This window comes from Oryzias latipes, chromosome 7 (assembly GCF_002234675.1).
Source record: "Oryzias latipes chromosome 7, ASM223467v1".
In the NCBI taxonomy this organism is placed as follows: Eukaryota; Metazoa; Chordata; class Actinopteri; order Beloniformes; family Adrianichthyidae; genus Oryzias; species Oryzias latipes.
Genome location: NC_019865.2, coordinates 21,261,983 through 21,289,894, shown reverse-complemented (window position 1 = coordinate 21,289,894; position 27,912 = coordinate 21,261,983). Strand labels below are relative to the sequence as shown.

The following is a 27,912-nucleotide window of genomic DNA, read 5'->3' as shown; positions in this document are numbered from 1 at the left end:
CAGGCTCCACATTGTGCAAGGATCTCAGGTTATATCTGAGCAAGTGCTTCACACCTGGTTCCGTAGACAGCCAGCTCCAGCAGGTGATTAGAGAGAACCTTCTTCTTCGAGCAATACCCTGTAAGTCTCCTCCAATATTTATAGATGCCACATGAAAATCTGAATGCATCTTTCCCGCTGTGTAATGTCTGTTACAGCTGAGTTTCAGGTGAAACCTAAAATAATTGTTATTCAACTTTGTGTTAATAATTCAGCCGAGCATATCTTTTTTGTTCATTACAGACCTCATTAATTCTGTGACAGTGAACCTCCTGTCGCTGCCATGAGAATATCTTGGTGTTAATTGGAATTAAGGCATGTCTAACCACTTTCCACACTTCCTCGTGTCTGCATGGGTAACTTAATTAACTAATTAAATAAATATAGTATATTGAAACTAAAATGTTTTCAATCTATAATTAGTCATTCCGACAGAAAAAAATGTAAGCCATGAGAAAGAATCAGATGAGCTGCAGGCGGGCTGAATAGCTGGTGGTAATCTGGTAATGAATCCTGCTATAGCTACCTGTACCAGGTTTTCAATTTTTTTAAGCAATTACAAGCGCTTTCATTTTGATTATGAATCAAATTGCACACAGTGGCAGCCAAAGGCAGCTCCTAGTTGTGCATCTGTTGCTATCTTAATCCCCCATTTCATGACGTCACTGCAAACAGAGCATAAAAGCAGCGGAGCACTGTGGAGACGTGGCTGTGCTTCTCGTGCTGTTCCCTAGTCTGCTTTGTCTTCTTCAGTTTTCTCCTCAGGAGGTCATACAGAGGACACACACCACCTGTAGTGTGTATGTGAAGTCCTGACCTTGTCTGGGAGGATGGAGTTGTTTTTAATCTGTCCTTTAGTCCAAGAAGTAGGTCATATGGCACAGACTGCCACTACGCTGCACTATAACCGACACAACAAAGACCAGTTCAAAGCTCAAAAGATGGTGCAAGAGGCCGAAAGCTGCATCTCTTCGGACACTAAATTTTAATTGGAACCGATGCCCTCTCAGTTTTTTCTTTGCAATCCGCTGTGCTGCGACTGAGTTGCTCAAGTTATATGGAAGAAAAAACAACAAACTGTTGCGTTTGAGGTCAGGTGACATTTTCAGTTAGCTCCAAGGAAAGGCTGTTTTTTTTTGTTTAGAAGACGTAATGCGTTACACGAGCCATTAACGCCCTTGAGCCATCATGTTGCTAAACTTTGCGAACTTCCTCGCATCTCTGGGTGCTTTAATTTAGTAAGAGCGACAACAAGGCAGGCTCAGCCCCTGGGTGTGTAATCCTCTGATCTCTCCAAGACGACACAGTAAGATGCTGTTGTTCTCATGCTGATACAAGCGCACGCACACGAGCCTGATCCAGAGACGGATCTAAAACCATCATTTCTCGTTTTAGACGATTGAGGCTATTTTTTCCTCCTTTATTTTTATGAATTGTTCTTCCTCGAGAAGGCAGCTGGGTTTACCAGGAACAGCTGAGGAAGCTTTCATCGGTGGCTCATTGTGGCCCCCTTCAGGACCATAAGTATGTTCTTCCTGCTCCTTGTTATTCTGTACATTATTCAAACATTTTTTGGTGAGATCCGTCCCGTTTCAAGCATTTGAAATATCTTGTTTTTTGTAGAAAAAGCTACGTTTTGAGATAGTTTTCTACAAAAATGTGGCTATTTGTAAAGCATATAAATTCACAAGGGCTTTCAGGAAGACACTGATGTAAAAATTGGCGGCAATGCATTAATCACATTATTCGAGCTCAGTTAAGAGGACATTGCTTTAAAAGGAAATGACTGACAGAATTAAGTAAATGCAGGGTCCAATATCAATAATCTAAAGCGGGGAGATTAAATTAAAAGCAAATGCTGATCAGTGCCAAAGTGGAGGAGGGGACGGCTGCAGTCTAATGGACTTGTGTGCTAATACTGAGGCAGACGGATGCTGGCTGCGGAGCTCAGAGTAGCAGGTACATGTGTAAGCACACAACAGTCACGCAGTTAGTCCTTCCACAGAAAGGTAGTATGTAAATAGCTTACTTTTTACTTAAAAATGGCCCCACTTTGATCTAAATGCAGGCTTGTCAGAACCCTGTATTACCCTTTCCCAACGTTCCCATCCATTGATGCATATCCATTTTTACATGTGCCCTTGAATGACTCAGAGATAAATGGTCTCAAGGCTGCCAGCTTCTTCATCTTCATTATAAAAGACTTTTGTAATTGTCTTCAGAGTGAGTCAGAGATAAAGAGCATCATCATTTAGTTATTTTAATATGCTCGCTCCGGCATGTCAGGCACACTGTCTGTGGCCTTTTCATCTGTGGGATTCATTGTTTGCTACTCGGGTGCAAGGATTTTGACAGGCAGTTCTCCCTGGATGTTGATACAGGGTTCTGTATAATTACCTCTTCACCCCTCCTCCTACCTCATCCGTGTTCAAGGAGATCAGGGGCGGCGCCTACAGGGACAGGCAGGGAAGAAAAGGATGTCAATAATCCATTCTTTGTCTCCCTGCTGAGATGCTATATATAAAGCAAATCATTTTTACACATTTATATATGAATATTTAAATAACAGTCCATCCTAGTATAGAGCAATGATAGTAGTTTAAAAGGTTCAGTCATTAAAAATCTAATCCTGCATTGCAGCACATTAGCTGTGGCTCCTCAGGGAAAGACAGGTGTAATTCTCATTAGATGACATTCTAAGAATTTTGATCAGATCTTTAAATAGATGTAAACACGTTCAGTTTGCCTAAGAGTGTTCAAAGTGGAGATGCAATCCAGCACAGAAGATAAGATGTTTGTGCAAAGCAGAGCTTGATGCACCAGCGTGATGAATAATTCTAAAAAAAAAAAAAGCAATTAAAAATGCTGCACCTATGAAAAAGTCATTAGATGGAGGAGGGAATTTTATCATAAGGAAGAGTCCAAACACACAACTTTCAGGAGAAATAGCACAAATTAGGAAAAGCTCAACAGCATGTGGAGTTATGCCCGTGGAAGGATTTGGACTACAGCACAGATGCTTCACAGCTAGACAAGATTGCAGAGCTGCCTGAGAAAGTAAACAGAGAGGAGGTCAGGCTGATGGAGAGGCTGTCCTTTGTGTGTGTTCTACATGTGCGAGCTGGCTGCACTTTTGTATGAGCTATCCTTTTTGTTCTCTGTGTGTGTGTTGCATCCTCATTGCAGTCCTGCATGTGTCATTGTGGCTGCAAGAGCTGCTCCCAGGATGGCGTTGCATTAATCACAGGTTTTATAGGGTAGCTGGGTGTGACTTCCTCCTGCTGCCCCCACAAAACCACACACACAATGCACACATGAGCAACACATGTGGCCCTCCAGGAGGAGGAGAGAAATGCATCTTTTCATTGGGTTTGATGAGATCGTGTCTGGTTGGAGGAGGGCGACCTTTTCCAATGTCACCCTACACTCAGAATCACACGTTAAAATTGCTCTTCCATCTAAATGGCAAACAAAAAGATGTGGTATTCTACACTCCACACGCCTGGACTTGTGCTTAAATGTGTGGAGCTTTGAAATCTGGGCCAAATCAAAACAAACTCGCTGATGATCTGAAGATATGGAAGGCTTTTAGGTTGTTTTTGATCAAACTAAACATCAAGAACCACAGACTGACCACTGATTAGTTGACTGATATGAAATGATAGAATGACAAAAGGTCTTTATTTATGCGCTTCTTTCATATTTCGTTTAGTTGTTATTTATCTGTTTATGATAAAAGAGCCTCTGGTGAATACACTGTATGAAAAATTCTGGTTTAGTTTGATTTATAGTGGGGGGGGGGGGGGGGGGGGGTTCATGCTAATTCATTTTTAATTTTAGTTTCTTAAACAAAATTTCAACTTGCATGAAGTTGTTTAGACGTTTTCTGCTTATTATTTGAATAATTCAAATTTCTGAACAATGTAAACTTAGAAATATAAACAAAGTATAAATTTTGTTTACTAAAACTTTTCTAACCTGTTTCAGAGTGCAGATTAATCAGACAAACCTTGATTAATTGATGTTTTCTAGGTTTTTCTGCTGCTCTATCTGACGCATAGCCTAATGTGTTCTGTCTCAGGTACGACCAGACAGCCACGAGATGGAGAAATCCCAGGAGTAGATTACAATTTTGTTTCCATCGAGGAGTTCTTCTCTTTGGAGGAGTCTGGGGCGCTGCTGGAGAGTGGAAAGTTCAAAGGTTGGAGACACTTTTCTGTGCATCATAACTGTTTTTAATAAGTAACTGCAGGAATTGAATCTATTTAACTCTTTGGAAGGTTTAAAATCATTTTTTAGCTAAAATGTGAATCTTAGCAACAGAGATGCAGTTGAAATAAGCTGCTGTAGACTTTTTTTTCCAAAAACTGTTGTAGTTCTCAGGAAGATTCAGTTTCAGGTAAGTGAAATGTATAACATGAAAATATGTAACAACGTAACCTCCATAGAGGATTTTTGACCCCTAGCTATCACTGAAAACACACAGCGCCTCGTAGAGGTTTTCAAACATGCAAACAATGGAAGAAATGAGGTTGCATTTAGCCTGATGTGAAGTGCTGTGTGCATCTGTTGTAATTCATTGAGAGAGAACAGTGTTTTCTGCATAAAATGTCCAAAGTTAAAAGGTTCTAAACCCAACAAGTGCACACATTTACAGTGGATTTCCTGATCTGTCTAAATACACACTTTTTCTTCATTAAAACAAGCAATCCACTCCAGAGTTTCTAACCTAAAGCATTAATAAAAAGGAAACCTATTAGACAGTTCATTTTAAGCTTTTTAAAATGTCTCTCGATTGAACTTATTAAATCATTTGCATTTATGCATGTTCTAAACAGTCCTTTTCTTTTAGTGTGCAAATACTAAAACACACACAGGTTTCTCCATCTTAACTCCTGATATCTATTGGTGCAAATATACATCAAACCACTTCTGTTCCAAAATTACCTTAACTTTGCATTCACATTAAAGCAAAAACAAAGTTTTTTTTCATAGTTGGAAATAAATTGAGGCATCAAGGTAGAATTTTTTTCTGCAGACTTTTGTGTAACAGTTAAAAAACTGGGTGCTTATTTGAGCCTGATGAGTGATTGCAGACTACCCGATTTGTTAAAGCAGACAAACAACAATTTCCTCTTATATTTCTGTCTTAACATGTTTAATCTCTTCTTCCTTTCTGTGGTGCAGGTTCACTTTTTCGACACTATTCATATCTCACTGTTTGTTCTGATATATCTGCAACTTCCCCGCATCTTTTGACTGTTTTCTGGTCTTCAGTTCCCATGTTTGTATCCAGATTCAAATAGAGAAAACATGTTTAATTTGCTATAACTGAGCTTGAATTAAAGCTATTTCCCAGAAAATGCAACTTCAGTCCTTATCCACTAACACATTTTGGGGCAAACTACTTCTATCCACTGTCTCTAACTAGTCCAGGTTTTTTTTTTTGACTGGAATATTTCAATTAGATATTGCAGAAAAATGGTTTCAAAATTTGACATGTAACATTCTGAAAGTCAATCCAATAAGGGAGCAGCAACTTTTCATTTTTAAGAACACATGTATAGTGAAAGCCATGCAGAAAAACAGCATGACTTTTTATTCCCAAATCTTTTTCTGCCAGAGCCGCAACCCTTTGATATTGTGGTCACGCACAACTTGTGAGTAGCTGTGGGTGTACCTGTCATGACTGAGTGATGAAGAACTGAAATGCAGGGCTAAAGGCATAAAGGAAGATAAATATATTAAGACAAAACTTAACTGAACTTAGGTATAAGTGCTGCAGTGTGGAGGATCCATAATCCAATAGTGGATAAAAGGACAGTTCTAGGAAGAGACAGAAAAGAAGACAAAAAGGGACACTAAGACAAACAAGAGGAGGGATATGATGACACAATTGAGTGGCAAACAGCAGCAGCAAAGAACAAATATAAAAAGATAATTTAAATACCAAAAAAAAGGGGATTGAAAAAAAAAAGACAAAGAAAGGAAGATTAACATGCAGAAATATAGATTCCTTACTTTGGTGACCCACAGTTTTACTCTGCAATGATCATTACTGACAATAGCCAATAGGCTGATACTGTTAGTATCTGTGCTATCTTTGGTTTTAGGTGAAGCTTTTCCCAGTCCTGCTGGTACTCAGGCTGTACTACTTTTCATGAATTGCATGTTTCCAACACAAGTGTCTGTGTTACTGTCAGTCCTGTGAAGAGCTCAGTGATCAGCTGAAACAGAAGCGTTGGAATAGGAAACTCTGGCAGTTTGAGATTGGCTCCTCTTTCGTCTCTAAACAGTTCTAAGCAATCAACAAAAGGATTATTTTACACTGGGAAGTAAAGCATGTAGAATGGAAGATAATTCCCCTTTTGTTAAAAGTGTAAAATATCGACCAATTTGTCCTGGTACGTTTTTTTTTTAATAAGTAGTGATAAACTTCCCCCTGAAGATAAAATTAAACCTTGAAATTTGTAATAAACACTTATTTTTAGATTTATTGCATAGGTAATTGGAAATATCATGCCTTAATATGAGCGTGTTTTACTCAAAAAGAAAAAAAAAGTTTTAGAGCTTTAAAGTTGGTGTATTTATACACTTTCTCCCCCGATTTATCCTATTTTAAGCAACAGTGCAACTATTCTTAGTCCTAGACTATAATTGTCCTAAAGTAAGACTAGAATTTCACATTTCAAGATAAACTTGTCTTAAAAAATCAAATGCAAATTTATGTTTAATTCCAAACTTCAGTTCTACTGTTGATAAATGCAAATTTACTGCATTTGGAGTAAAATAAAACTATCCAGTTTGCTCAAATCAAGCAAGTTTGTGGTAACAAGAACACTCACCATTAAAACTTCTGATTATAAAGTATATACATAGAAAACATACAATGTTTTCAAGATTAAATAATTCAACAACATATTTAAGATGTATTGTCTTAAAGCAAGTTGTTACATTTTTATTCAAATGTCACTGGTAACTTATTTTGCCTTATATCCAGTAAAATAAGGTTTTAAAAATAGAGAATAAAAACTTTGTAAGATTTTCTGTGCATGTTAGCAAAACATGAAGCAGATGTGACAATTCCTGGCTATTGTATTCCCTTAGACATCCTCACACCATTTATATTTCTTTTCTTTTTTACAATTCAAGTGCATCAAAATGGTTTTACAGGGAGATTTATGATAATATTGCATGTTTCATAAAATCATACTTTTTGCTTGTATCCGGTTTGTACAAATAAGCTAAACACAATATTGTGCTGGTGTGACTCGTTTTATAAGGGACATAGCTTTCAAAGAGAACTTGGCTTTCATTAAAAGGCATTTTATCTTTTTCCTTCTTTTTTGTTAATTTAGAAACAGTGAGTAATAATAATGAAGCATAAATAAACAGAATGTATGGCAACAAGGAAGATTTCACAATAATAGTGGGGAGGCGGTTCTTTTGAATAGGAAACATCAGGTGAGATTAAGCTCATGTCCTCCTCCACCAAGGGTCACAGTGCAGCCTTTGATTAAAAAGCTTCTACACATTAGCATCAATAATTTATGAGTTAATGGGAGCAGTAAATGTCATCCTCACCTTTTGTTAGGTGTGACATTGACGGACCCATTGCTTTTGGTTTTACTGAAGCCTGCAGGAACTGCAGTAAATGGTGAAGGCCAGGAGCCTTGTAGTCCAGTTCATTATTTGAATGTTTCCTTTCAGCCCTTTTGGACCTCTGAAAGCCATATAGAAGGGGGAGATGGCAGCGATGTGGTTTCCTCTGTCTTTGAGAAGCTGGAGCAGATGGACAAAAAGAGAAAAAAACAGTGTTTGAACTCAGGGGAAGCATATAAAGATAGTAGTTTTTCAGAAATGGCAGTAGTACATTAGCCTAATCTGCAGCTGGATATGACTTACAATTGAAGAAAATTGTGTGATTTCCTCTATTTATTATAAGTGGTGTTTTTCTATTCAATCTAGGCATCTCTCACTAATTAAATGTCTTTTTTAATCGTATTTGTCTTGCTTTATTTGATTCTCTTCAAGCAAAACCTCTTTGTCCTGCCCCCTCCACCTTAGGGAATTACTACGGCACACCTCGGCCCATTCACGTAAGCGCAGAGAGCCCCCCCATCACCTACCAGGAGCACCGCAACCTGCTCAGAAACTTCCGCACACGCAGCAAATCGCTCAGCAACCTGGAAAAGGCTGCAGGGGAAGGAATAAACAGTGAGGACGACGCAGGCCTGTCAGGCAAGTGTTACTTAGCTAAATGTTGAGATAAATGTCATAAAAATAAATGTTCAAGAAAGGGTGCTTTTCCGTTGTGAATTGGACAAGATTTAGCTGCAAATTGATCATGGGTCTTTTTGATGGTCCGACTTGCAGAACCAGATATCCACTGTGGCTTTTAGTGTCTGATCCCAAAATTAATCAATCATTAGGCTGATTAGTATGCTGCAAACTCTCAGTGGGGCTGAGGCCTCATCGATTATTGGATCCCCACCAAAGGAAGGTCATGGTGCCTCAGGCTGAACAGCCAAAGAGACGAGCAGAGAGACAAATGTGCAAACTGGGAGATGAGGCACTCGAGGCAAAAGAGGAAGAAGCCAGAAATGTTTAAACTTAATTATTGTAAAACTAAATAAATTCAGATTCTGACAGCAAGCTAACATCAATATTTTGGATGTGATTAATGACTTCAATAAAAGACTTAAAAGCTAACATTTTTTCATCCTTTGCTGAAAAATATCAATATAGACAAGTAAAAAATTACAGTCCTACTGGTTAAGCATCATCTGTAAAATACCCTTAGCTTAAAGATGTTTTATAGCTACATCAGAGCGAGTGATTTTATGAAAAATTGATTCGATGAATGTTTTTTTGAACTGCATCCGTCTGAGGAAAAGGCAAAAGACAATTTTTAAAAATAAAATAAATTCTAATATCTCCCATAAGATTTATTTTCAGTAGTTAAAGAAATGGAAAAAACGTACATGGTTTACATTTTGTCTGTACAGCATAACTACCAAAGATATTATATTTTCATCATATTATTGATTAACAGTTCCTCTGTAAATAAAATGCTATGAATGTTTTCTTTAAGCAATCTGAGTGATTGTGCAACTTGGAATATTATTTAGAGGCACATCACGACAGTTTTATTTAAACAGCAATGGAAAGTGCCTCACAAGGATGCAAGAGTTCTACAGCATACAGGAAAATGAAATGAAAGGCAAAAAGAATATAAAAAAGGTATATCAAGCAACACAGTGATAATGCAGAACTTTAAACAAAGGCTGCAAAAGAGAAGCATCATTTTGGTTTAGACTTAAACTTAAATTCAGTTGGTGAATATCTGATTCATCAAGAAGCTGGTTCCACCTATATGCAGCTGAAAGCAGCTTCAAGCCGCTGAGTTTGGCAACCACAAGCAGGTCCGACTAGAATCCGGGTCCCAGAAGGACGGCTGGAGTTAAGCTTTCATTTGTTGAAGTGTGCCAATTCTTCACTATTTATTTCTTCTTTCTCTTTTTTTTCATGATATAGACATAAAAAAAAAGTTCTTGTCTACATTTTTTACCCATAATAATCATAAAGATCCATAACAAGCTGATTGAGTTTTTCCTGGAGGTAGAAGTTTATTCCAAAACTTTGGGAATTTAGTCGCAGTTTACTTCTCAAGCCTAGATATCCCTGCTTTTTATTATTTTAACTTCCCATCATAAAATGTCAGGTTATATTCATCTAAATTGTATCCTCATTATCAAGCAGTAAAATGAACAGGAGTGGTTCTGGATATTTGTACCTGTGGGTTCTAGATAGAATTCCACCTCAGAAATAATAACATTATTTATTCCGATTGCTCATTTGAGCAGCTGAATGGCTCTGTTGGCTGCATGTAGGACTGTCACATGGGAAACCAGGGTTTGTTTCCCAGGTGGCGCAAAGAGCTTCATCCAGTGTGGGTCCTTGGGCAAAACCCTTAACGTCATAATGTACTATTATGGGGACTCGATTTGGGGTCTCCCAGCCCGGATTAAATACAGGGTTGTGTCAGGAAGGGTGTCCGGCCCAAACCACCTGTGTGAATCAGTGAAAGCTGATTCACTTGTGGCAACCTCTGATGGGATATGCCAAAAGGTGAACGTCATGCCTATTGCTCACTTGCCTTTTACAGTGCTGATGTATAACTCTGGTCCATTTGCAGGGTTACTTTTTAATGTGTCAAATAAAAAAAAACTAATAAATAAAAATGAGTTAATTAAAAATAACCACTGAAACAAATAGAAACAAAAAACGTTTTTTTTTATTTACCCAAAGTTAGTTTAAACCTTAATCTATTATATAGTTAGCCTTCAGGTTCTACACATGGTGTGGACTGCATCCATCTAAACCCTCTGAGTGAGATATTTTATAGTTTAACATTTTTATTAATTAGACATTATTTTTAATCTATATTAATAGTTTATGCCTTATTTCATGGAGGTACATGATTTACAACTTTCACAGGGATTAAAAACTGATTTAAAAAAGGTGGAGAAGCAGAGCTTTAAGATGTAAACGTGCAAATGAAGTGAAAAAGAGATGAAACATATCAATGAAATAGGAAAAGCAGCAACTGTGGGGGATAAGAAGAGTGAGTGTAAGAGAGGCAGGGTGGAGGCACAGAGCCAGAATGCTGCAGAAGAAAAGGGAGTGGCAAGCAGAATGGGAGGAGAAAATGCAGGCAGCCAGACATCCAGATAGTTACCAACGTGCTCCAAGGAGTCGGGTAGAGCATGCGGGACCGATGCAGGACGTCTGGAGAGTCATCCAACACTGACCTCTGCTGAGTCATCTTTTCAAGTGTAACTGTGTGGGTGGAGGGGCGGCGAGCAGAAGGACTCAAGACGGGCACCCAGTGTCCAAGATCTCTCAGATTCACGTTGGAGTTCAGGGTATAAGGATAGCTTCAAGGACATTTGAGGGGAAAAAAATGCTTATTTTTCTGCTGCTGGCAGTTAAAAATGCATGGTCACACACTCTTCCTCCTTAGGGGGAGAACACAGACAGCAGAGGTGCTGACTTCTGGTCTTTCTGCATAACGAAATGGTCAGCATCAAGTCAACCTCTGCAAAAGAAAAACATTTACCATCTCACTTGTAATTGTACTTCTGTAAATCTTTCTTTTTTCATGATCATCCCAGGAAACTCAAGTGTCATCCACAACATCCCCTTTGGTCACCGTTCCCCTGGTCGACCTCGAGCGTCCAGCACCGGAGAAGATGGTTTCCCCTTAGAGAACGGGTTCATCAGCAGCAAAAGTGGAGCCAGGATCAGAGGTGTGATGCCTGATCACTGGGAGCAGGCATTCAGTGACCCAGGAGAACCACTCTACATAGAGTGAGTGTTTACTCATTTCTCCTAAATAATTGAAACTCTCCTGGCAAGTGTGATTGTCGGTCGAGAACTAAAGAAATGAAAAAAAAAAGAACTTGCAAATAATATATTAAAAAGAGATCCAGGACCTGTGTAAAGGTGCCGACACAAAGGTGAACTGCTCACAAATGGTCTATACACGCACAAAAACCTTTTTTATCTTTCCTTTTTTTATTACAAAGATCCACTGTAATGAAAATCATGTTTTTAACATGTTCTAATAGCATTTTTATCATGATGGAGGACATTTACCGGAGAAAATCAATCTTAAAATTGTAATTCTTATTATTTTTATTTCTTTTTTCAAATCATTGTGAATCAGGAGTAGATAAAAAAATTCCATTGGAAGCAGATCGTAGGTGTGATGTAGGACCTACAACAGCAGGCCACAAGCTCTCTGCTCCCCTGCCTTCTGATGCATCCACTTATAGATGACTAGATCCATGTACATCTTTGTTTTCCTTGTCTGAGCTGACATATGGCTCAAAACTGTATGACTGGATAGCTTTGATCTTGCTCGCCATTTTTGTTGCACCAGCAATGTTAGTTTTAGGTTGTGAGGAGCTGTAAACTAGCGGGAGAGTGTAAACAAAGGGATTATGGGAAGTGTTGGCAGGCTTACACCATGCCAACAGTCCCGTCCACAACTAAGAGGCAAATTTCTGATGAACTATTGCTGCTGCAGAAACTATGTCCTAGAAAACAACCATAATTTTTAAAATGTTGGCACAAAAAGGCATAATCATAATTAAAAGGCCACTGGGGATGCCTTTAAAGGGAGTTTTAAAATACATCAAAAGACGATCGGAGTGGGACTTTAAATGCCATAAATGCCAAAGACTAAGTGGACATATTTGTGCCTGCTATTAGAATGCCCCCCATCCCATGTTGTTCCTGAAGAGCATGTCTCTTCTTCTGCTTCCCCGTTTTTGACTTTTCCAGGCGAAGCCTAAAGAGAACCAGCTGGCAGAGCCCTCGACCCTCCAGCAGAGAGACCAACTACAGAAGTGAATGTGAGCCACCTCTTTTTTTCTTCTGTATGCTGTCTCCTTCTGACAAAACCAAAGCGTGACACCCAACATTTTTAACCGCTGCACAGCTTCGCCGAAGCTGGAAATGTTTAGGTTGTCTCTGCACGGAAGTCAGAGCCACAGCCAGCTTGTTAGAATCAGATGAGATAGAATAAGCTTTTCCCCGAACAGAGACATGTAAGTGATTAAGGCCCAAAGCTCTGAGCTGCTGGCCAGGAGCCAGACCTGCTGCACAGCCTGGCAGAGTCGACGGGAGGAAGACATGTGACCGGTCTCATGATTTGTTGTTGAAACCACAATCACATTATCTCCAGTTAGATGTCTGCCTGTCATAACTGTAAACTAAAAAATAAATCCGTGTTAGATTACCGTGGCCGCGGCTTGTCTTTGTGACTTGTAGTACATTTTTCCCACCAGTAGAAGGTGGCACAGTATTCATTTTGATCTGCCTGAGGAAGGATTTACAGGTAGAGTTGAAGTTTATCATGATAAAGGAATATTTCAAATAAAAGACATTTTAGTCAAACATATGTTGTAATCACCTTGAAAAATGTATTGAGAGGTAAATATAAAAGGAAAATGTGGACTTTTGGTAGGTTTGATGCTTAAATATAAAAAATTAAATAAATAAGGAGACCTTGATAATGTACAGCTCAGTATTGCTGGGTGGTAGATGGATTATCTTGTCAGTTTTAACTTTGTAGTCTTTAATGGACTCTGCTTTTAGTGCAATCTCTCCACCATATGCTTTAGTTCGTGCTGTATTTTGTCAAAGGCCATCTGGCGATTGGTCCGGGAAGTTACGGCTTTCTCTCTTCTTTCTTTGTGCCTAAAACGCGTTCTTTCCTGATCACTTTTTGTAAACCCACTGGACTCTTCACGCTCTTTTTTTGCCATCTCCGTGACATTTTTCTGGAAGCCTTTCCCTCTGAGGTAGGAATAATTGTTGTCCCATCTGCATTTCCTCCCTCTTTTACTGGCAACCAGGGTTCACTGATCAGCCTGAGGAGCTCAGAGGTTTCACCGTCCACGCACACTTGATCAAAGGCCCCAGAGGGTTTGGCTTCAACATTGTGGGGGGCAGCAGGCGGCGAGAGTTCCTGCAGGTATACAGTGTAACATCAAGTGGACCGTCGGCACTCAAAACAGGTAAAATCATGTTGCGCACATAGAAGCTTGGTGAAATTGATATTTTGGTGGGGGGGGGGGGGGGGGGGGGGCAGGTGATTTATGTGTATCTGGAGGCTAAGTCATGTAGCCATGATTGCTAAACTCTTGCCAATCTCAAAATTTTAATATCAAATGTTCTCCTGCTCTTGAAAAATGTGTAATTCCAGTTCCCTGAACATGACACTGGAAATTCCCAATCTTGCAGAGTCTGTGTAAATGGCAGTCTTTAATCTTCTGAGATAGCATGTCGTAATCTCACTATCATAACACCCGCAAAGACAGTGGTGCAGACATGCACGCCAGTGGCCATGCAGGCAAATATTACAACTCCAGGATGCCAGAGCACAGGATGTCTCTGCAGGGACTGATCCACTACATATCTGTTAATAGGCTGGTTTAGGGGGATTACTTGGTTGGATTAATCTACACCCACACAAAACATGCCGGCAGTATTTCATTTACACTCACAGATCTGCACAGTTGAAATGGTGAAAATGGCAAAAAAAGTGCAAATATTTAAAATGTGCTGCTGTTTGATGTTTTTTGCTTTTGTGTGCTCTTCATTAGGGGACATTCTGGTGTACATCAATGACATCTGTGTGTTGGGGCTGTCTCATAAAGAGGCTGTAGAGATGCTCAAGTCAGTGCCTGTGGGCCACAGTGTGGATATAGAGGTCAGAAGGGGATACCCCCTGCTCTACAACCCGGACGGCCGTCTCAAGCAGTCCCCGCCAAGAATGCTGGGCAGCAAGGACCCCAACCTACAGCCCACCACCACCCAGCCCCAGTCTCTTCATCATCTGCCTCGCCACTCAACGCCCACACCCCCGACCCAGTCCTTAAATGGGCTCCACAGCAATGGGAGTTACATGGAAGCTGGTGTTGCTCTTGATGCTAATGGAAATGCCACATCTTTCACATCCAAACCGCCTCCCCCATACAGACGCTCCAGTGTAACCAATGCTGGCGGTTCCTTCCCGACTCGCCCGCCCCGGTCCCACAGAAGCTTAGCCCGGCTGCAGTCCCTTGACCCAGTGCTGGCCAGCCAGAGCGACAGTGAAGTTGTTTCACACAGGTAAGACTTGGTTTGACAAACGGGGATGTCTGCAGAAGTTCTGCTCACAATGGTTTGGGCTGCAGTTTTCTTTATTCCCATTAGGGCATCGGTCATCCGTAATCACAACAACAACTCTCTGTCAACACCACCTCATCTTTTGCATTATGGAACATCAAAATCATCGGAAAGTGACCTGTCCACTTGCACACTGCCAGGGAGTCGGCTGCCCCTGCCCGAGTCACCACACAGGCCCTCCTCCTCACCTGGGGGCAAGGCTTACGCCCACCTTTTCAGAGGGCACAGCCCCCATCTCAGGCCCCTCTCCAACCCAGAAAGTCCCCTCCATCGAGGCGTGAATGGTTTCCTTAGCAACACCAGCCCCACCGCCAGTCCCAGTACTCTATCCTCTCCTGGAGCTACAAGTTTGGGCAGCGGGTTTGGTGGTTTAAGCGGAGGAGAACTGGTTCCAGTGGCTCTGGCACAGATGGAGGGAGACAGAGGTCTTGGATTCAGCGTGACAGCCGGGGGCCCAGGTGGCCAGGTGACTGTGGTGGACAGAGTCTGGGACAGGAAGCAGTGCAACTCCCTTCAGCCAGGGGACACTATTGTGAAAATCAACGGCGCTGATGTCCAGAGTCTAAACTTTACTCAGGTAACAGAAAAACAGAGAAATGAGAGAAGCGTCAGAGAACAACACAAGCTCAGCTAGTCAAAGGATATGTAACTGGGGTCATTTAATATATTTTTATGAACTATTTACAAGATTTACAAAATAAAATACTGCAAAATATGGTTTAATTTTTGGCTTTCTTGCAGATTGATGCCATTCTGCAGGAGCATGCCAAACAAGGAGAAGTAATCCTGCTGGTTTACAGAGGAGGTAAATATTTCAGCAAATCATGACTGGACAGACATGAAGTAAATTTACTTTTTCAAAGAAATGCGTGTTTGAACGCATGTCTAATTTACACTCAAGTGGTTGAAATGCCTGTTATAAATTAGTAAATTGTGTTGATATTTTCTTTTGTTTTCAGCTAATTTGGGTTGTTTTATAATTATTTCTGGGATTTTCAATGTGCAAATGTCTATAAAACCTCACTTAAATATGCTCAACAATTCTTCACAGCACATTTTTAGGATTTTTGTGGAATACCCAAAGAGTTGGTTAAAAAACACCCAAGTGTTTTTTTTCTCTCCTTATCAGGCATCTATCATTCATCTGTATCCCCTGCAACTATTCGGAGACTCCCCCCTCCGCTCCTCCGACCTCCTCCTCCACCTGACGGCTCAGAAAACTTCTCTGCCTACCCAGAAGCTTTACCTATGCCCTGCACATCCAAGAGCCCTGCTCCTTCCCCGACACACTCCTCGCTCATCCAAAGCACCAGTTTCCTGGAGTCGATCCCCGTCACCCTGACAATGGATCCCAAGGACTGGATCGACATAGGCTTGGAGGATGAGGCCACAGGCATCTCAATGCCTGATGCAACTCTGGAAAAGAGGAGTGAACAAAGTCGACCTCTTCGTGGGGTTGATGTGGTGCTGAGGAGGAAGCCAGGGGAAGGCTTTGGGTTTGTCATTGCTTCTCAGGATTTAGAACATGGCAAAAGTAAGACTCTATACATCATCAAATTTCTTTTCTTGCACACTCAGTATTTTCCTGCCAAATCACAACTGGTGCACGACTTTGGTTGAAAACTCTTTTCCCATAAAGCTATTTGGTCACCTGCCCAGAGAAATGACTTCCATTTGGACGGCCTTGCAAACAGGAGCACCATTAGATTATTATATAACAAAAGTGGTTACCATGGCCACATGCCACTGATCAGTCACAATGCACGGTCGACATTTTTTTTCCTGCATGTTCTTCCAGGCTGCCCTTAAATGCACTATTGAAGAAAATTTTAGCTTTGCCGTTTCCTTTTTCCCTGATCATCTAGAAGTTGAGTAACAAGTAGTCGTGTTACTTGAGGGTGCACACAAAAAAACGTTACAGGCAAAAGCGGCATCTTCAAAATTCCACACCAATCATCTTTAAATCCATTGTAAAAGCATTCCCTGTGGTCTTTTAATTCTAATTGTTGCGTTTTTAACCAAAAAAAAAAAAAAACGCATTTTCCAGGACATAGTTTCTGCAAAGCGGCAGGAGTTCATCAGAACCTCAGACTTGTGTAGTGACTGTTGGAACAGAGTAGGGCTCCCTTATTTCCCATCATCCATCTAACCTGTAATTGCGAGCAGTGTTGGACATATACAGCCGTACAGTTTTGAGCAAGATACCAGCTCAGACAAGGAAATCAAAGACGTACATAGATCTATTTGTCTGCAAGTGGATGCATCAGAATGAAGCGGAGCAGGAAACACGTGACCCGCAGTTGTAGGTCCGATGTCACTTCTACAAGCTTTTTTTCTGTCTGCTCCTGATTCACAATGATTTGAATTAAGAAATACTTAGAAATGCAATTTAAGCTTATTTTTCTTTAAATTTGTCCTCCATCTGAAGGAAAATGCCACAAGAACAAGTTAATATCACTAAAAGCAATCATTGGAGTTTATATTAAAGTGGTTTGCTTTTTTTTAGGTTGCTTATGCCCAAGGGTTTCATTAAAGACAACTTAGCTTTTTAGTGCTCTGAGTTTGAAAATACTAAAACTATTTTCTTTTATTCATCTAAAACTTTATCCAGAGGTTCCGTGTCTCCTTCATAATGACCTTTTCAAATGGTTTGCTTCTGAATCTGTGTTTTTCTATAACCTGTTTAAAACCAAATCTTGTTTTTTTCCCATCATCTTTCAGTGTAATCTTAACTGAATGACCACAGCCTCCATCTGTAGTGCTGGCTGCCCCTTTAAAGCAGTCAAGCCTTCTGTATGGCTGAGGCTAATGTGCCTGTTTATTCTTGGTGACGTTATGATTGCAGGTGTTTCTGTCTCTGCAGCGCCATGACTATCCCGTCACATTACCCCCTTCGTATTAGTCTCCTATCTCTCCATGTTCTCTTGTTTGCAGTACTTCTCTTCCTGTCATCAGTTTTTCGCTCCACCCCTTATCCCCCAACCTCCTGCCCACTCCTTTTTACTCTGCAGTAAAAGCGTCCAGTCTGAGTTTTTTTTTTTTTTTACCCAAAGATTAAAACTCTCTCTCTCTTTCTCCTCCCTCCCTGCCTCCCTCTTACCTCTCATGCTCTCTCCATCTCCCTCTGGATGCTAAAGAGAAACGCTGCACTGAGCGTTTCCCTTCATGCGGAGCAACAGAGGAAGACATCCAACCTTTGTTTTGTCTCCTGTTGACCACTGCATGTTGAACATCAAGCTGCTAAACCTGGAATACATCGTTTATCTTTCTTTTTTTCCCCCCCTTTTTGTGCATGCAAATTTAAAGCCATGCTGGAGAGACTACAGTCTGCTTTGAGAACTATGAAGGAATCTAAACGTAATTATTTCATCTATCTTGTCAGAAATGGGCGGGACCCGGGTTTGATGCAGCGTTTCATGTGTAGCTTTGTACTTAGAGGCTGTAAGTTCTGCGTGGCACTCTAAAGTTTGCGTTGGTGTTGACAGGACAGAAGTTGAATTCTTAAGCTCACATGGTCTTCATGCCAGTCTGCTGATTGTGGGTATGCTGTAAGATATATGACTGTTATGCTGTTTTCATAGTTTTACTGTTTGAATTCTGATTAGCAATCAATTTCCGGGGAATTTCTGGAAATGCTTTTGTTGTGGTTATGATCCGTGCAGTAGAGCTTCCAATAAATGCAACACTTTACAGTGGTTTATTAGTGCTCTTTGCAAATACACCACAGAGATCTGATAGCAGAAACCTCCTGTGTCCTGTCTGTATTGAGCATCTGTAGACTGCCATGCCTGCAGCTTCATCTGGGGAGGTGGGGGGGGGGGGGGGGTTTGAAGGTAGAGCTGGGGCTGCTACCTCTACTGAGCTCTGACCAGTGAGCATGACAGAGGCTCGCTGGCTGCTGGGCATACCGCTGTGGGATTACTGTGGACAGAAGAACACAGAGAGCCAGGGGAACAGACGACAGCAGAGAGCAGCCCATTTAGAGGCAGCTGTGTGGATGAAGTGCGTCTGTTTGTGCATCTGTGGCTGAGTTTATCTGTCCTAGTGTCTCTGCATGTGAGTTGCTGTGTGTGTGTGTGCACAATGGGCCTGTTTTGCGTGTGCATTCATGTGTTTGTTGGTGTATTTTGCATGATAAGAAGACTATCTCCAAAGCTGCCTTGGCTTTGATTTGACCTGATTACTGTTTCTGCCTGGGTCACCCAGATTAGACCCAGATTGGAGATGTTTCTGGGCTCTGATTTTTAGACTCTGCCCTTTAACTGAATCATCATCCCACTGTGACATTGCCTTTATCCCATCTGACATATTAGTCGCCCACCTGTTAAAATTCTAACCTGTGACCAAGCTTTTTTTTCTTAGAACAATTTTGTGTCAGAGAAGAAAAAAACCCTCAAAAGGGTTTGTTTTAGCTCAACTAAAATGAATTTTAAAGTGTTTTTGTCTGTTAATGAATTACATAAGGCCTCTGCCAAGAGTCTAGAGGGGCCAGCTGTCACCCAAAAGCTCAAGTGGAGTCGGGGAGAGAGTTACAGGGAGTTAACTGCAATGGAAGCAGAGTTGCAGAAGACAGGTACCCAAACAGACGTCCAGCTAAAAAGCTGTAAAAAGACCCTTTTTTTTCATTTGTTAGAGCAGATTACTAATCCAAAATTTCCTTCTGGGCAGTTCAGAATTTTTCTGACATTTATCAGAGCTGAGCTTTATCGTTGAACATCCCATCATACATGGATCAGACAAATTGAGTTAACAATGGAGCACAGGCTTCTGGGATGAGAGCCAGAATTTCACCACACAAAAAGGAGGAATTATTGCTTCATGTTGGTAAATTAATTAAATTTGTTGCGTATGCATTTGGGTAGGAATTATTTAAGATGATGTTGTTCAAAAGCAGACAACCTGCATGTTCAAGGTTCTTGTAGGAGCTGAGAATTAAAGTCTTTGATGCTGTGCGGGCTAAAACACAACTACCTAAAGTCTGATTTTTGACAGACTTTGACAGATTTGGGGCAGAAAAGATTGGATGGACACTTTTCTTCCCGGGAAACTCAAACTAAACTCTTTGCCTGTCTAGCAACAGACATTGATATTAGAAGATGGATGGGAAATGGAGGAGAATATCTCAAGGACGTAGTTGAGAGCTGGGTTTCAGGAAAGCCTGTTATTAAAGTTCACAACATAAATCCTGACAAAATACAAAATGACCTTTTTATGACAGCTTGTTTCAGGAATTCTGGCAGGTGTGCTGATGAAATAAATCTACCCGCTTTTAAATTAATTTGCTTTTGTTGCCAGATGATGCTCAGTGCCTTTAAGCAAAAAGAAAACAGAGTTGTTACACCCACAGTGAAGCACAGCAGTTTTAAGCATTAAGTCGCTGAGTTTTGTTTTATTTTGTCCCGCTTTTCAGCAGCTTCTCTTCTTCCTCACCGCTTTGTGACGGTACGGCGGGGCAGTCCGGCTGCAAAGAGCGGTCAAATTTGTCCCGGAGATCGTTTAGAGGCTGTGGAGGGGCGCTCCGTGGTGACTTTGCCCCATCGAGAACTTGCCCAAATTCTCCGTCGAGCAGGGAACACTCTGCGTCTAACCGTTGTACCCCGCACCAGCACCCGTATGTGCATTACCAACCTCCTGACTCAGAAATCAAATCTGATTATTAATGATTGATTCCCAGTCTTGTCCTTCTCAGACTCTACAAACTTTACAGAAGCCACTGACCATGACCACAGAGGCAGAAGGGGCCAGAGGTCACGTCCAAAGGTAGGGACATGTGGCTCAGATGTGTCCTTCTGTATATACAGTATGCTGTGTAATATTTCCTGCAGAGAATAATAATCAGCCGTCCTTTTCCCTGTTCTTGTTCCAGCGTGACTCAAGGTATTACAGCGTGGATCTGGATCGAGGCCCCTCTGGCTTTGGCTTCAGCTTGCGAGGGGGGAGTGAGTACAACATGGGTCTTTATGTTCTCGGACTGATGGAGGGGGGGCCAGCTTCGCAGAGCCAAAAGATACTGGTGAGTTTCTTTGCAGAAGAATTTTCATGCAACAACTAAACCGGTTTAAAATGCAGATTTGTTTAGCTTAAAATAGAGCTTTTATCAATCTAACTCATTGCAATGAAAAAAATAAACAGAAAAAAACACAAAGGAGATTGTTACTAAAATATTTGCAAAGAAAAAAGTGCTGTCCTGCCATATCCTTGAATTACTTAGTTCTATTTTGTCCTGTTTTATTTCTTTTATTTTAAGTTTAAGTCTTATTTTATTTTATTCTGTCTCAGTTTGTTGAATGGTTTTGTGAACTTACTTCTGATCACCTGCATTTGAGTCCCCCACAAGCTTAACCCTGACACAGAAACTACACGACTAAACCCTTTTAATCCATTTTGAGGTCACGGGGCCCGTGAGCCTAACCCAGCTACTGTTGGGTGAAGGCGGCATGCCCCCTGGATGGGTCACCAGTCCATCACAGGGCCTAAATAATAAAAGCCTTGATTAGAAAATACAATACAGAAGACAAAAATTCTTCAGTGCCTTGTAAGGATTTAAAAAGTTAAAATTAGTAGAAACGTTAAAAAAAATATTTAAGTAAGTAAAGAAAAAGGTTACTCTATGTGCTATGGTACTTGCAGGAATTGTGGTGGTCCAATGGTAGGGAAAGTCTCTTGTTGCTTTTCCCACTGACTTGTTTTTTATTTTTTGGCCACAGGTGAGCGACCAGCTTGTAGAAATCAACGGTAACAGTACGACAGGAATGACCCACAGCCAGGCTGTCGAGCAGATCCGCAGAGGAGGCCAGCGCATCCACCTGGTTCTCAAGAGAGGAAACGGTTACGTGCCTGATTATGGTAAGACTGACCCGGAGGATCCCTGAATACAACACGACACAAGTATTCTACAGAACTCAATCTATAGAAACCTAAATAGTTCTCCAAAACCATAAATGAATGTTTTTGCATGCTGTGCATGTTGTCTTTAGGGTTATTATTTCTGATTTTCCTCTGTTATGATGGACATGGTCTAACCAAAGCACTTTCTACTTTTCACCTTGTCTTTCCTCGCTAACTCATCACATTATTGATTCATTCGATCTTTTCTGCCTTTAACATTCCCTCGCCACACGTTTGTTTTTTCCTTCCATTTCCCTTCTCAACTGTCTCTCTCCACCCCTTCGGTTTTTCTCTTTGCCTCTCAGTGGAGCTCTCCAGTTTGTCTCTGTGTATGACCAACTCCAAGCTAGGGGAGCCTTGCTTCTATGTCATTGGACGGACAGAGAATACGCGGTTGGTAATGGTTCCTGTTAGTTCTCCGATTTTCTGTCTCTCTACATCCCTCTAACAAGTCACTTTTTTTCTGTCTCCACTAACAGAATTGTAAAATAATAACAAAATTATTTAGATTTGTCAGACTTTCTCAGTTAAATGCTACGTTCACACTAGTCTCGGCAACGCACATTCAAGTGACCACTGCCAATGAAAAGTCTGTAAACGTGCAAAAATGCACGTATCAGTCTTCTGCGTTCAATATGCGTTTATGTTTACCTTACAATTACCGGTACAAAGCCCACTGAAACGACTGTTGTTGTGAATTTGGGCTATATAAATGAAATTGAATTGAAAATTGAAAACTCTTCAAAAACTTAAAAACATGTGACAGTAAACAAATTTTTAAGTCTGTTTTCAGCCTCTAAGTAAAAAACGTGCAGCCATTGAACATGCATTAAAAGTTAAACCAGTTAAACTTTGACCTATCAGGGACTTGGATTATGTAGTGATGTTTAATTCTTAGAAGGGTCAACCATTTGAAAAGTCATAAAGGAAGAATTAGTTATTGCAACTTGTATCCAACTGGAATTCAACAACAGCAAGTCTGTCATGTATTGTAATAGAGTTGTGAAAGAAAAAGCCTGGAGCAAGATTCGTGAGAATACATGAGCTAGTATCGGGTAGCGACGGTCCAGAGTGAACACCATATGCTAAAAGCAGTTTCTAGATCCCGTTCTTAAATGCCTATCACATGCTTGGTGTGAACATAGCATAATAATTAATTAGTGGTATACGGATGTAAATTTTTCAAAAACTTGTTTTTCCTTTTAGCAGCTTTTTTGTAATTTGTAATTATATGTAGTGAAATTGTTAGAATTAAAAAATAAATACATTATAAATTTGATCAAGGAATGTTGCTGTATAACATAAAAGCATCTGTTGTTACACAGTTTGACCTGAAAAGACAATGTAAAGTTTTTTTCCCAGAGCTTTTTAATACAGGTTGCATCACTACTCTCCCTAATGTCCTGGATTGTAGCATTCCTGTCATATCCTACCTGCCTGCTTATTCTATTTTCCTTTTCTCTTGCTCATCCATGATGTTTCCAGGCCGTGAACAGAGAATCACATCCCCCTCCCGCATCTATAACCCCAAGGAGCAGGGTTTGGCTGCAGTAAACTCCACTGGAAGGAGGGGGCGCAGTTCCCACCAGATGAGGAGAAGCAGATCAGCTGGAGACAAGAGGGAGAAAAGGACGGAGGTGAGGAGGAGAGGAAGGGACAGGTCACTGAGAGGAGACCGCTCGGATTTACACAGCCCCATTTCTGAGCCGAGTGACCGATCTCATGAGTCCAGGGACAGGAGGAGGAGAAGAAGGAGATCTCACAGTTTACCTAGAGACCCCAACCAGAAATATGACGACAGCAATACAGAAAGGAGGACAGTGAGAGGACGTAAACGGGGCAGGGACAAAGGGAGGATCAGAGGCAGAGAGGAGAGGAAGAGCAGGAGTGAGGAGAGGGAGAGGAGGGCAGAACGTGAGGAGTCTGAGCTGAAGGAGGGTTATTCACCCCCTTTTGAAGATCGAGTGGAGAGTAGGTTGGAAAAGAAGGTGAACGGAGGAAATTTAGAGAGAACCCGGATTGAAAACAAAGCCAGTCTCCCCATTCCAAGTCCCACCCGAAAGCTTCCTAGCCCCGAGCCAAACTGGGAGATGGAAAGTCGTATTGATTGGGACATGGCTGCGGAGTACAGGGAGCTGATGAGCCATGAAACCCAGCAGGTCGAGCAGACTGAGTCCCTAGGTTATGGCAATTATGAAGACGAAGGTGAAGAGGTAGATGAAGACCAAGAAAGCGACGATGCCCACTCCTTGACCTTTCAGAGGCCTTTACCAGGTGTTGCTGTGTTGTCAACAGAGTCACAGAGAAAGCCCTTCTCCTTCCTCACCTCCACACTATCTGTAGACCAGCTGGGGGATGCTGACTCAGAGTCCGGAGACAGCCTGTCTGACGTCAGCATGTCCGCTGCGAGCATCTCAAGCCTGTCTCTGACCGCAAGAGAAACAGACAGACCTAGAGCGGGGGCACTGCCAAACCTTTGGCTCAAACCCAGCAAGCCAAGACTGGTTCAGTTTGTAACGGAGAACAGGCAGCCCGGGTCACAGTCGTAACAGAGGGGAAGAAGCACCGTCTATTAACTTTTCCTTGGAAAGTGAGCATGCGGCAGCTGCATGATACTGTGATGTATTATGTCTCACTGTTAGACCTCTACTTGTTGTCTGCAACAAGCCACACTTTCAAACTTTATCTGAGTCACTTTGATGTCAACAGTAGAAGTCCTACTTTGTGCCTTTATGCTGCAGAGCTCTACCTGATCAGAAAATTTTAACTAGAAAGTGAAATCTCTCCCCAAAGTCTTCTTCCAGGTTTCTTTCTTTAAACAACACTTTACTTTGTCGGTGTTGTGATGTTTTTATTTTATTTTTTTCACCCGCTTCCCTTTTCACAATCACACTTTAGCTTCCTCCTGCTGTGATTCAGACCACAAGAGTGTCCTCTAGCAAATGGAGTGTCGTCATTTAACCCTGACCTTTCGCCCCCTCTATAAACGTATACCTCATAATGATGCAGAGCAATAATAATGCAACCATTTGCGATTAAGGTTCATCCATATCCACCTGGACGGCTGTACTATGACCTGTTCTGAGTGGAATCCGTGTAATGTTTGTACAGTATCCTCTTTGTCTTACTGTCAGGATCTTTGGTTGTGATGATCCAAATCCCCTTCAGATCCAGACGTGCAATCTTATATTCTGTGACTGTTTATAAAGAGAACAGTAACAGGCCATATTGTAAATAGTCTATTTAAACAATCCCTAATTTGTATAATTGTATTGTAATACATCATATTAATACTAAATATTTTAATAGATGCAGTATACCTACATATTACAAAGTGTTAACCTATGAAATTATTTAATATTGTGTGATGAGCGTGAAAATTGGTACTCTGCTTTTGCGAAGGTTCAAACTATGATTACATAACCCCGTTTCCAGTCGGGCTGGGACAAGTTTCTACAAAGCAACAAAACCATAAATCTGCAACTCTGTTTATTTTTGTCATCATCTACAGGGAAAATGATTTTTACTGTCATTCACCGACTTCAATGAGCTTGCCAATTACTTCTAAAATCATTTCAATCTGCAGATCATTCGGTAACAGATGAGGGTGTTGTGAGTCGATCTGATAAAAAGGACTTACCAAAAGGTGATAAAAAGGTCACACCTTGCCGATAAAAAACTACATGAAACTTCCATCAACTAGGGCAACTGTCGTAGTTGTATTGTAGATATTGTTTTCCTAATCACTGTTTCAAAACTTAGACAAAGTGTGTGTGAACAAAAGCTGTGAGGGTGCTATTAGATTGATTTTTTTAATGCTTCCTTCCTTCTAAACTTATGACCTGCTGGTTGTGATCCTTGTCTCATGCCCGCCGATGTAAAAAGATGACTTGAGTCAGGAGAAGATCAGAAATCATTTAAAGAAAAGTGGCCCTCAAGCCCAAGAAATCTTGCTACTGCAGAATATGGGTTCAAGAGAAGTGTTGACTCCCAGCTCAGGCTTCCACAGCTAACAATACAACACTGTACATGAAAGAAGCCATTAATCAAATCACACAAACATGCTAATGTACAGATGGCCTGCATACCAGTAATGCCGAATATAGTCTAGATTTTTTGACAGACATATACCATTATGATCATTTCTTCCCCAGTAAAATCTGCACATTTTATGCAAGACTGTAAAATAATTGATGATAGACAAATGTCTGCAAAGCCGCAAAAAAACTTATTTTCCATCTTTTACCATTGTCCTATTTCTCACTACAGCAGACGTGTTCGTCTAAGAGCAACTTTATTTAGTTAATTTCAGTGTAACGGGGTCACATAGTACCCACAGATATGTTGTCCTTTAGTCTGTCTGGACTGTCATCCAAACCAATTTTCTGATCAGTTCTTTTCCCATCAGTAGCTGAAAACAGAAGCCGTTAGTTTTATCGTGCCTCTATAGGACTTCAAAAGCTGCTGGTAAAACACGAGGTGAGAAGTGTTTTATTTAGCCTCATTTTCCTGTGCTGATGTGAGGATCGTGCTCAGCTGACAACGTTGACATTGTGAAACACGGCTGTACAGATCACTGCATGCAGTTGCAACACTTTCACAAAGATGGTATTTCCAGAGTCAACAGTACAGCTCTGTGAGTTTAAATGAGAGATTCAAACATGTCAGGACTTTGGTTTGATTTGATTTGTTGTTACTAAGGTCGTTATTGTAAATAAGAACATGTTCTTAACCCTTGTGCTATCTTAGATGACCCCACCCTTGCATTGACGTGTTCTCCCTACCATGACAAAGGTGGATAAAGGTGGAAAGATTTCATGTAATCCATGGACACCAGTGAAGATCACAAATCATTGAAGAATAAACGTTCAGAGCACTGTCTAGTGGGTCTAGATGACCCAACTCCCAACGTTTAAGTGCCTAAGATAGCACAAGGGTTAATAGCTTATTTGGTTAAGTAAAGGTTAAATAAAAAAGGAAAAATTAATTGTAGACAATACAATGAAAATCACACAGATATATCAACCCCATTTCAGAAATAAATAAGTGGATTGGTTAAAATTTAAAGAAAATTTATGAACATTTAAGAAAAAATCACTGTAACTTCTCATAATCATAGAGATTTTTGCAGTAGTGCATACAATGCACATTTAATAATAATAATAAATTTGACTTTTCTATGCCTGTCCAGACACTTAAAGCACTTACAATGTGTATTCAATATTCATTCACTCCTCATTTTTACTTGGCAATTGAAAATTACTGATGAGCCACAACCACCAGGCAGACTGACAGGGGCTACTACGGCTACGACCCCACTGACCATCAAGTGCAGATTTTTGGCAAGTACCGATGACAAAATAGTTATTACTGATGATCCTCAGAAAATATTAATTCATAATTTAAGTAAACAATGACATGAATCACACATCATGTAAGTGATATGTAGTACTCATTGATTTATAGTTGAAGTGCATTTCTGACCTGGAAAAAAATGAACCAGAACAGGGCAGTTTAATTAGAATGTATGCAAACGCAGAAGCAAAATTCCATCCTGCCAAAATCTCTTTTGGGGTCACTGGAGCAAACCCAGCCACTGTTAGGGAAAAGGTGGGATACACCTTCAACAGGCCACCTGTCTGTTGCACTCTCCAAGCACATCTAGGGGCAATTTAGAGACACCAATTAACCTATGAAGCTTGTTTTTGGACAGAGTCCCCCAAGAAAACCCACGCATGCACAAGAAAAACATGCAAACTCCACACAGAAAGGTCCCAATTGGGCTTTAAACCAAGCCTTTCTTGCTGTGAGGCGAAAGCGCTAACAATTGCGCCATTGTGCACCCCTAGGAGCAAAATTAATTTACTGAATCAGCTACTCTAAATAGCAGCTCAAAGTGGTCTTGTATTTTCACAGCTACCACATAAATGTTATTTTTTTAAAAAGAAATTTGAAGACACTGCCTTTTATATGAATATAATATTATATGTTTGTTGTTTTATTCTGAGTGTAGGCCTTCTCACTTTTAGGACATCAAGGTTACTTTAAATCCATTGAAGTGCATTTAGCAGCTCCATTACTTTGTGGTCTGCTGATTGACAGATGATTTGACCAGTTTGTCCAGTTTGAGACAGAAACAATATTTAATTTTCCCTTTTGCCCTCACAGGCACAACTTACTAAAAGGCTATACTCGACAAACTTTAAATGAAGTCGGTGAGTGAAAACACTTTCCGCAGGCTCA

At 40.7% G+C, this 27,912-nt stretch overlaps 1 protein-coding gene across 4 annotated transcripts in view; it reads left to right on the top strand.

Annotated features, from left to right (window-relative positions):
• Positions 1–26,489, top strand: part of LOC101171412 (membrane-associated guanylate kinase, WW and PDZ domain-containing protein 2) — a 44,835-nt gene extending 18,346 nt beyond the window's left edge. For 2 of the 4 annotated variants that reach the window (XM_020704828.2, XM_011477483.3), the window contains exons 3-17: positions 4–120; positions 4,121–4,240; positions 8,107–8,280; positions 11,217–11,412; positions 12,391–12,461; positions 13,467–13,628; positions 14,217–14,724; positions 14,809–15,358; positions 15,523–15,586; positions 15,911–16,315; positions 20,192–20,392; positions 20,471–20,541; positions 20,648–20,794; positions 21,489–21,627; positions 23,155–26,489. In XM_020704828.2, the coding sequence (XP_020560487.1) occupies positions 4–120; positions 4,121–4,240; positions 8,107–8,280; positions 11,217–11,412; positions 12,391–12,461; positions 13,467–13,628; positions 14,217–14,724; positions 14,809–15,358; positions 15,523–15,586; positions 15,911–16,315; positions 20,192–20,392; positions 20,471–20,541; positions 20,648–20,794; positions 21,489–21,627; positions 23,155–24,218 (3,989 nt within the window). In that variant the 3' untranslated portion in view covers positions 24,219–26,489. Of the gene's footprint in view, positions 1–3; positions 121–4,120; positions 4,241–8,106; positions 8,281–11,216; positions 11,413–12,390; positions 12,462–13,466; positions 13,629–14,216; positions 14,725–14,808; positions 15,359–15,522; positions 15,587–15,910; positions 16,316–20,191; positions 20,393–20,470; positions 20,542–20,647; positions 20,795–21,488; positions 21,628–21,974; positions 22,079–23,154 lie in introns of all 4 variants that reach the window. The other 2 variants (XM_020704829.2, XM_020704830.2) reach the window with 2 other exon arrangements.
• The last annotated feature ends 1,423 nt before the right edge of the window (positions 26,490–27,912 follow it).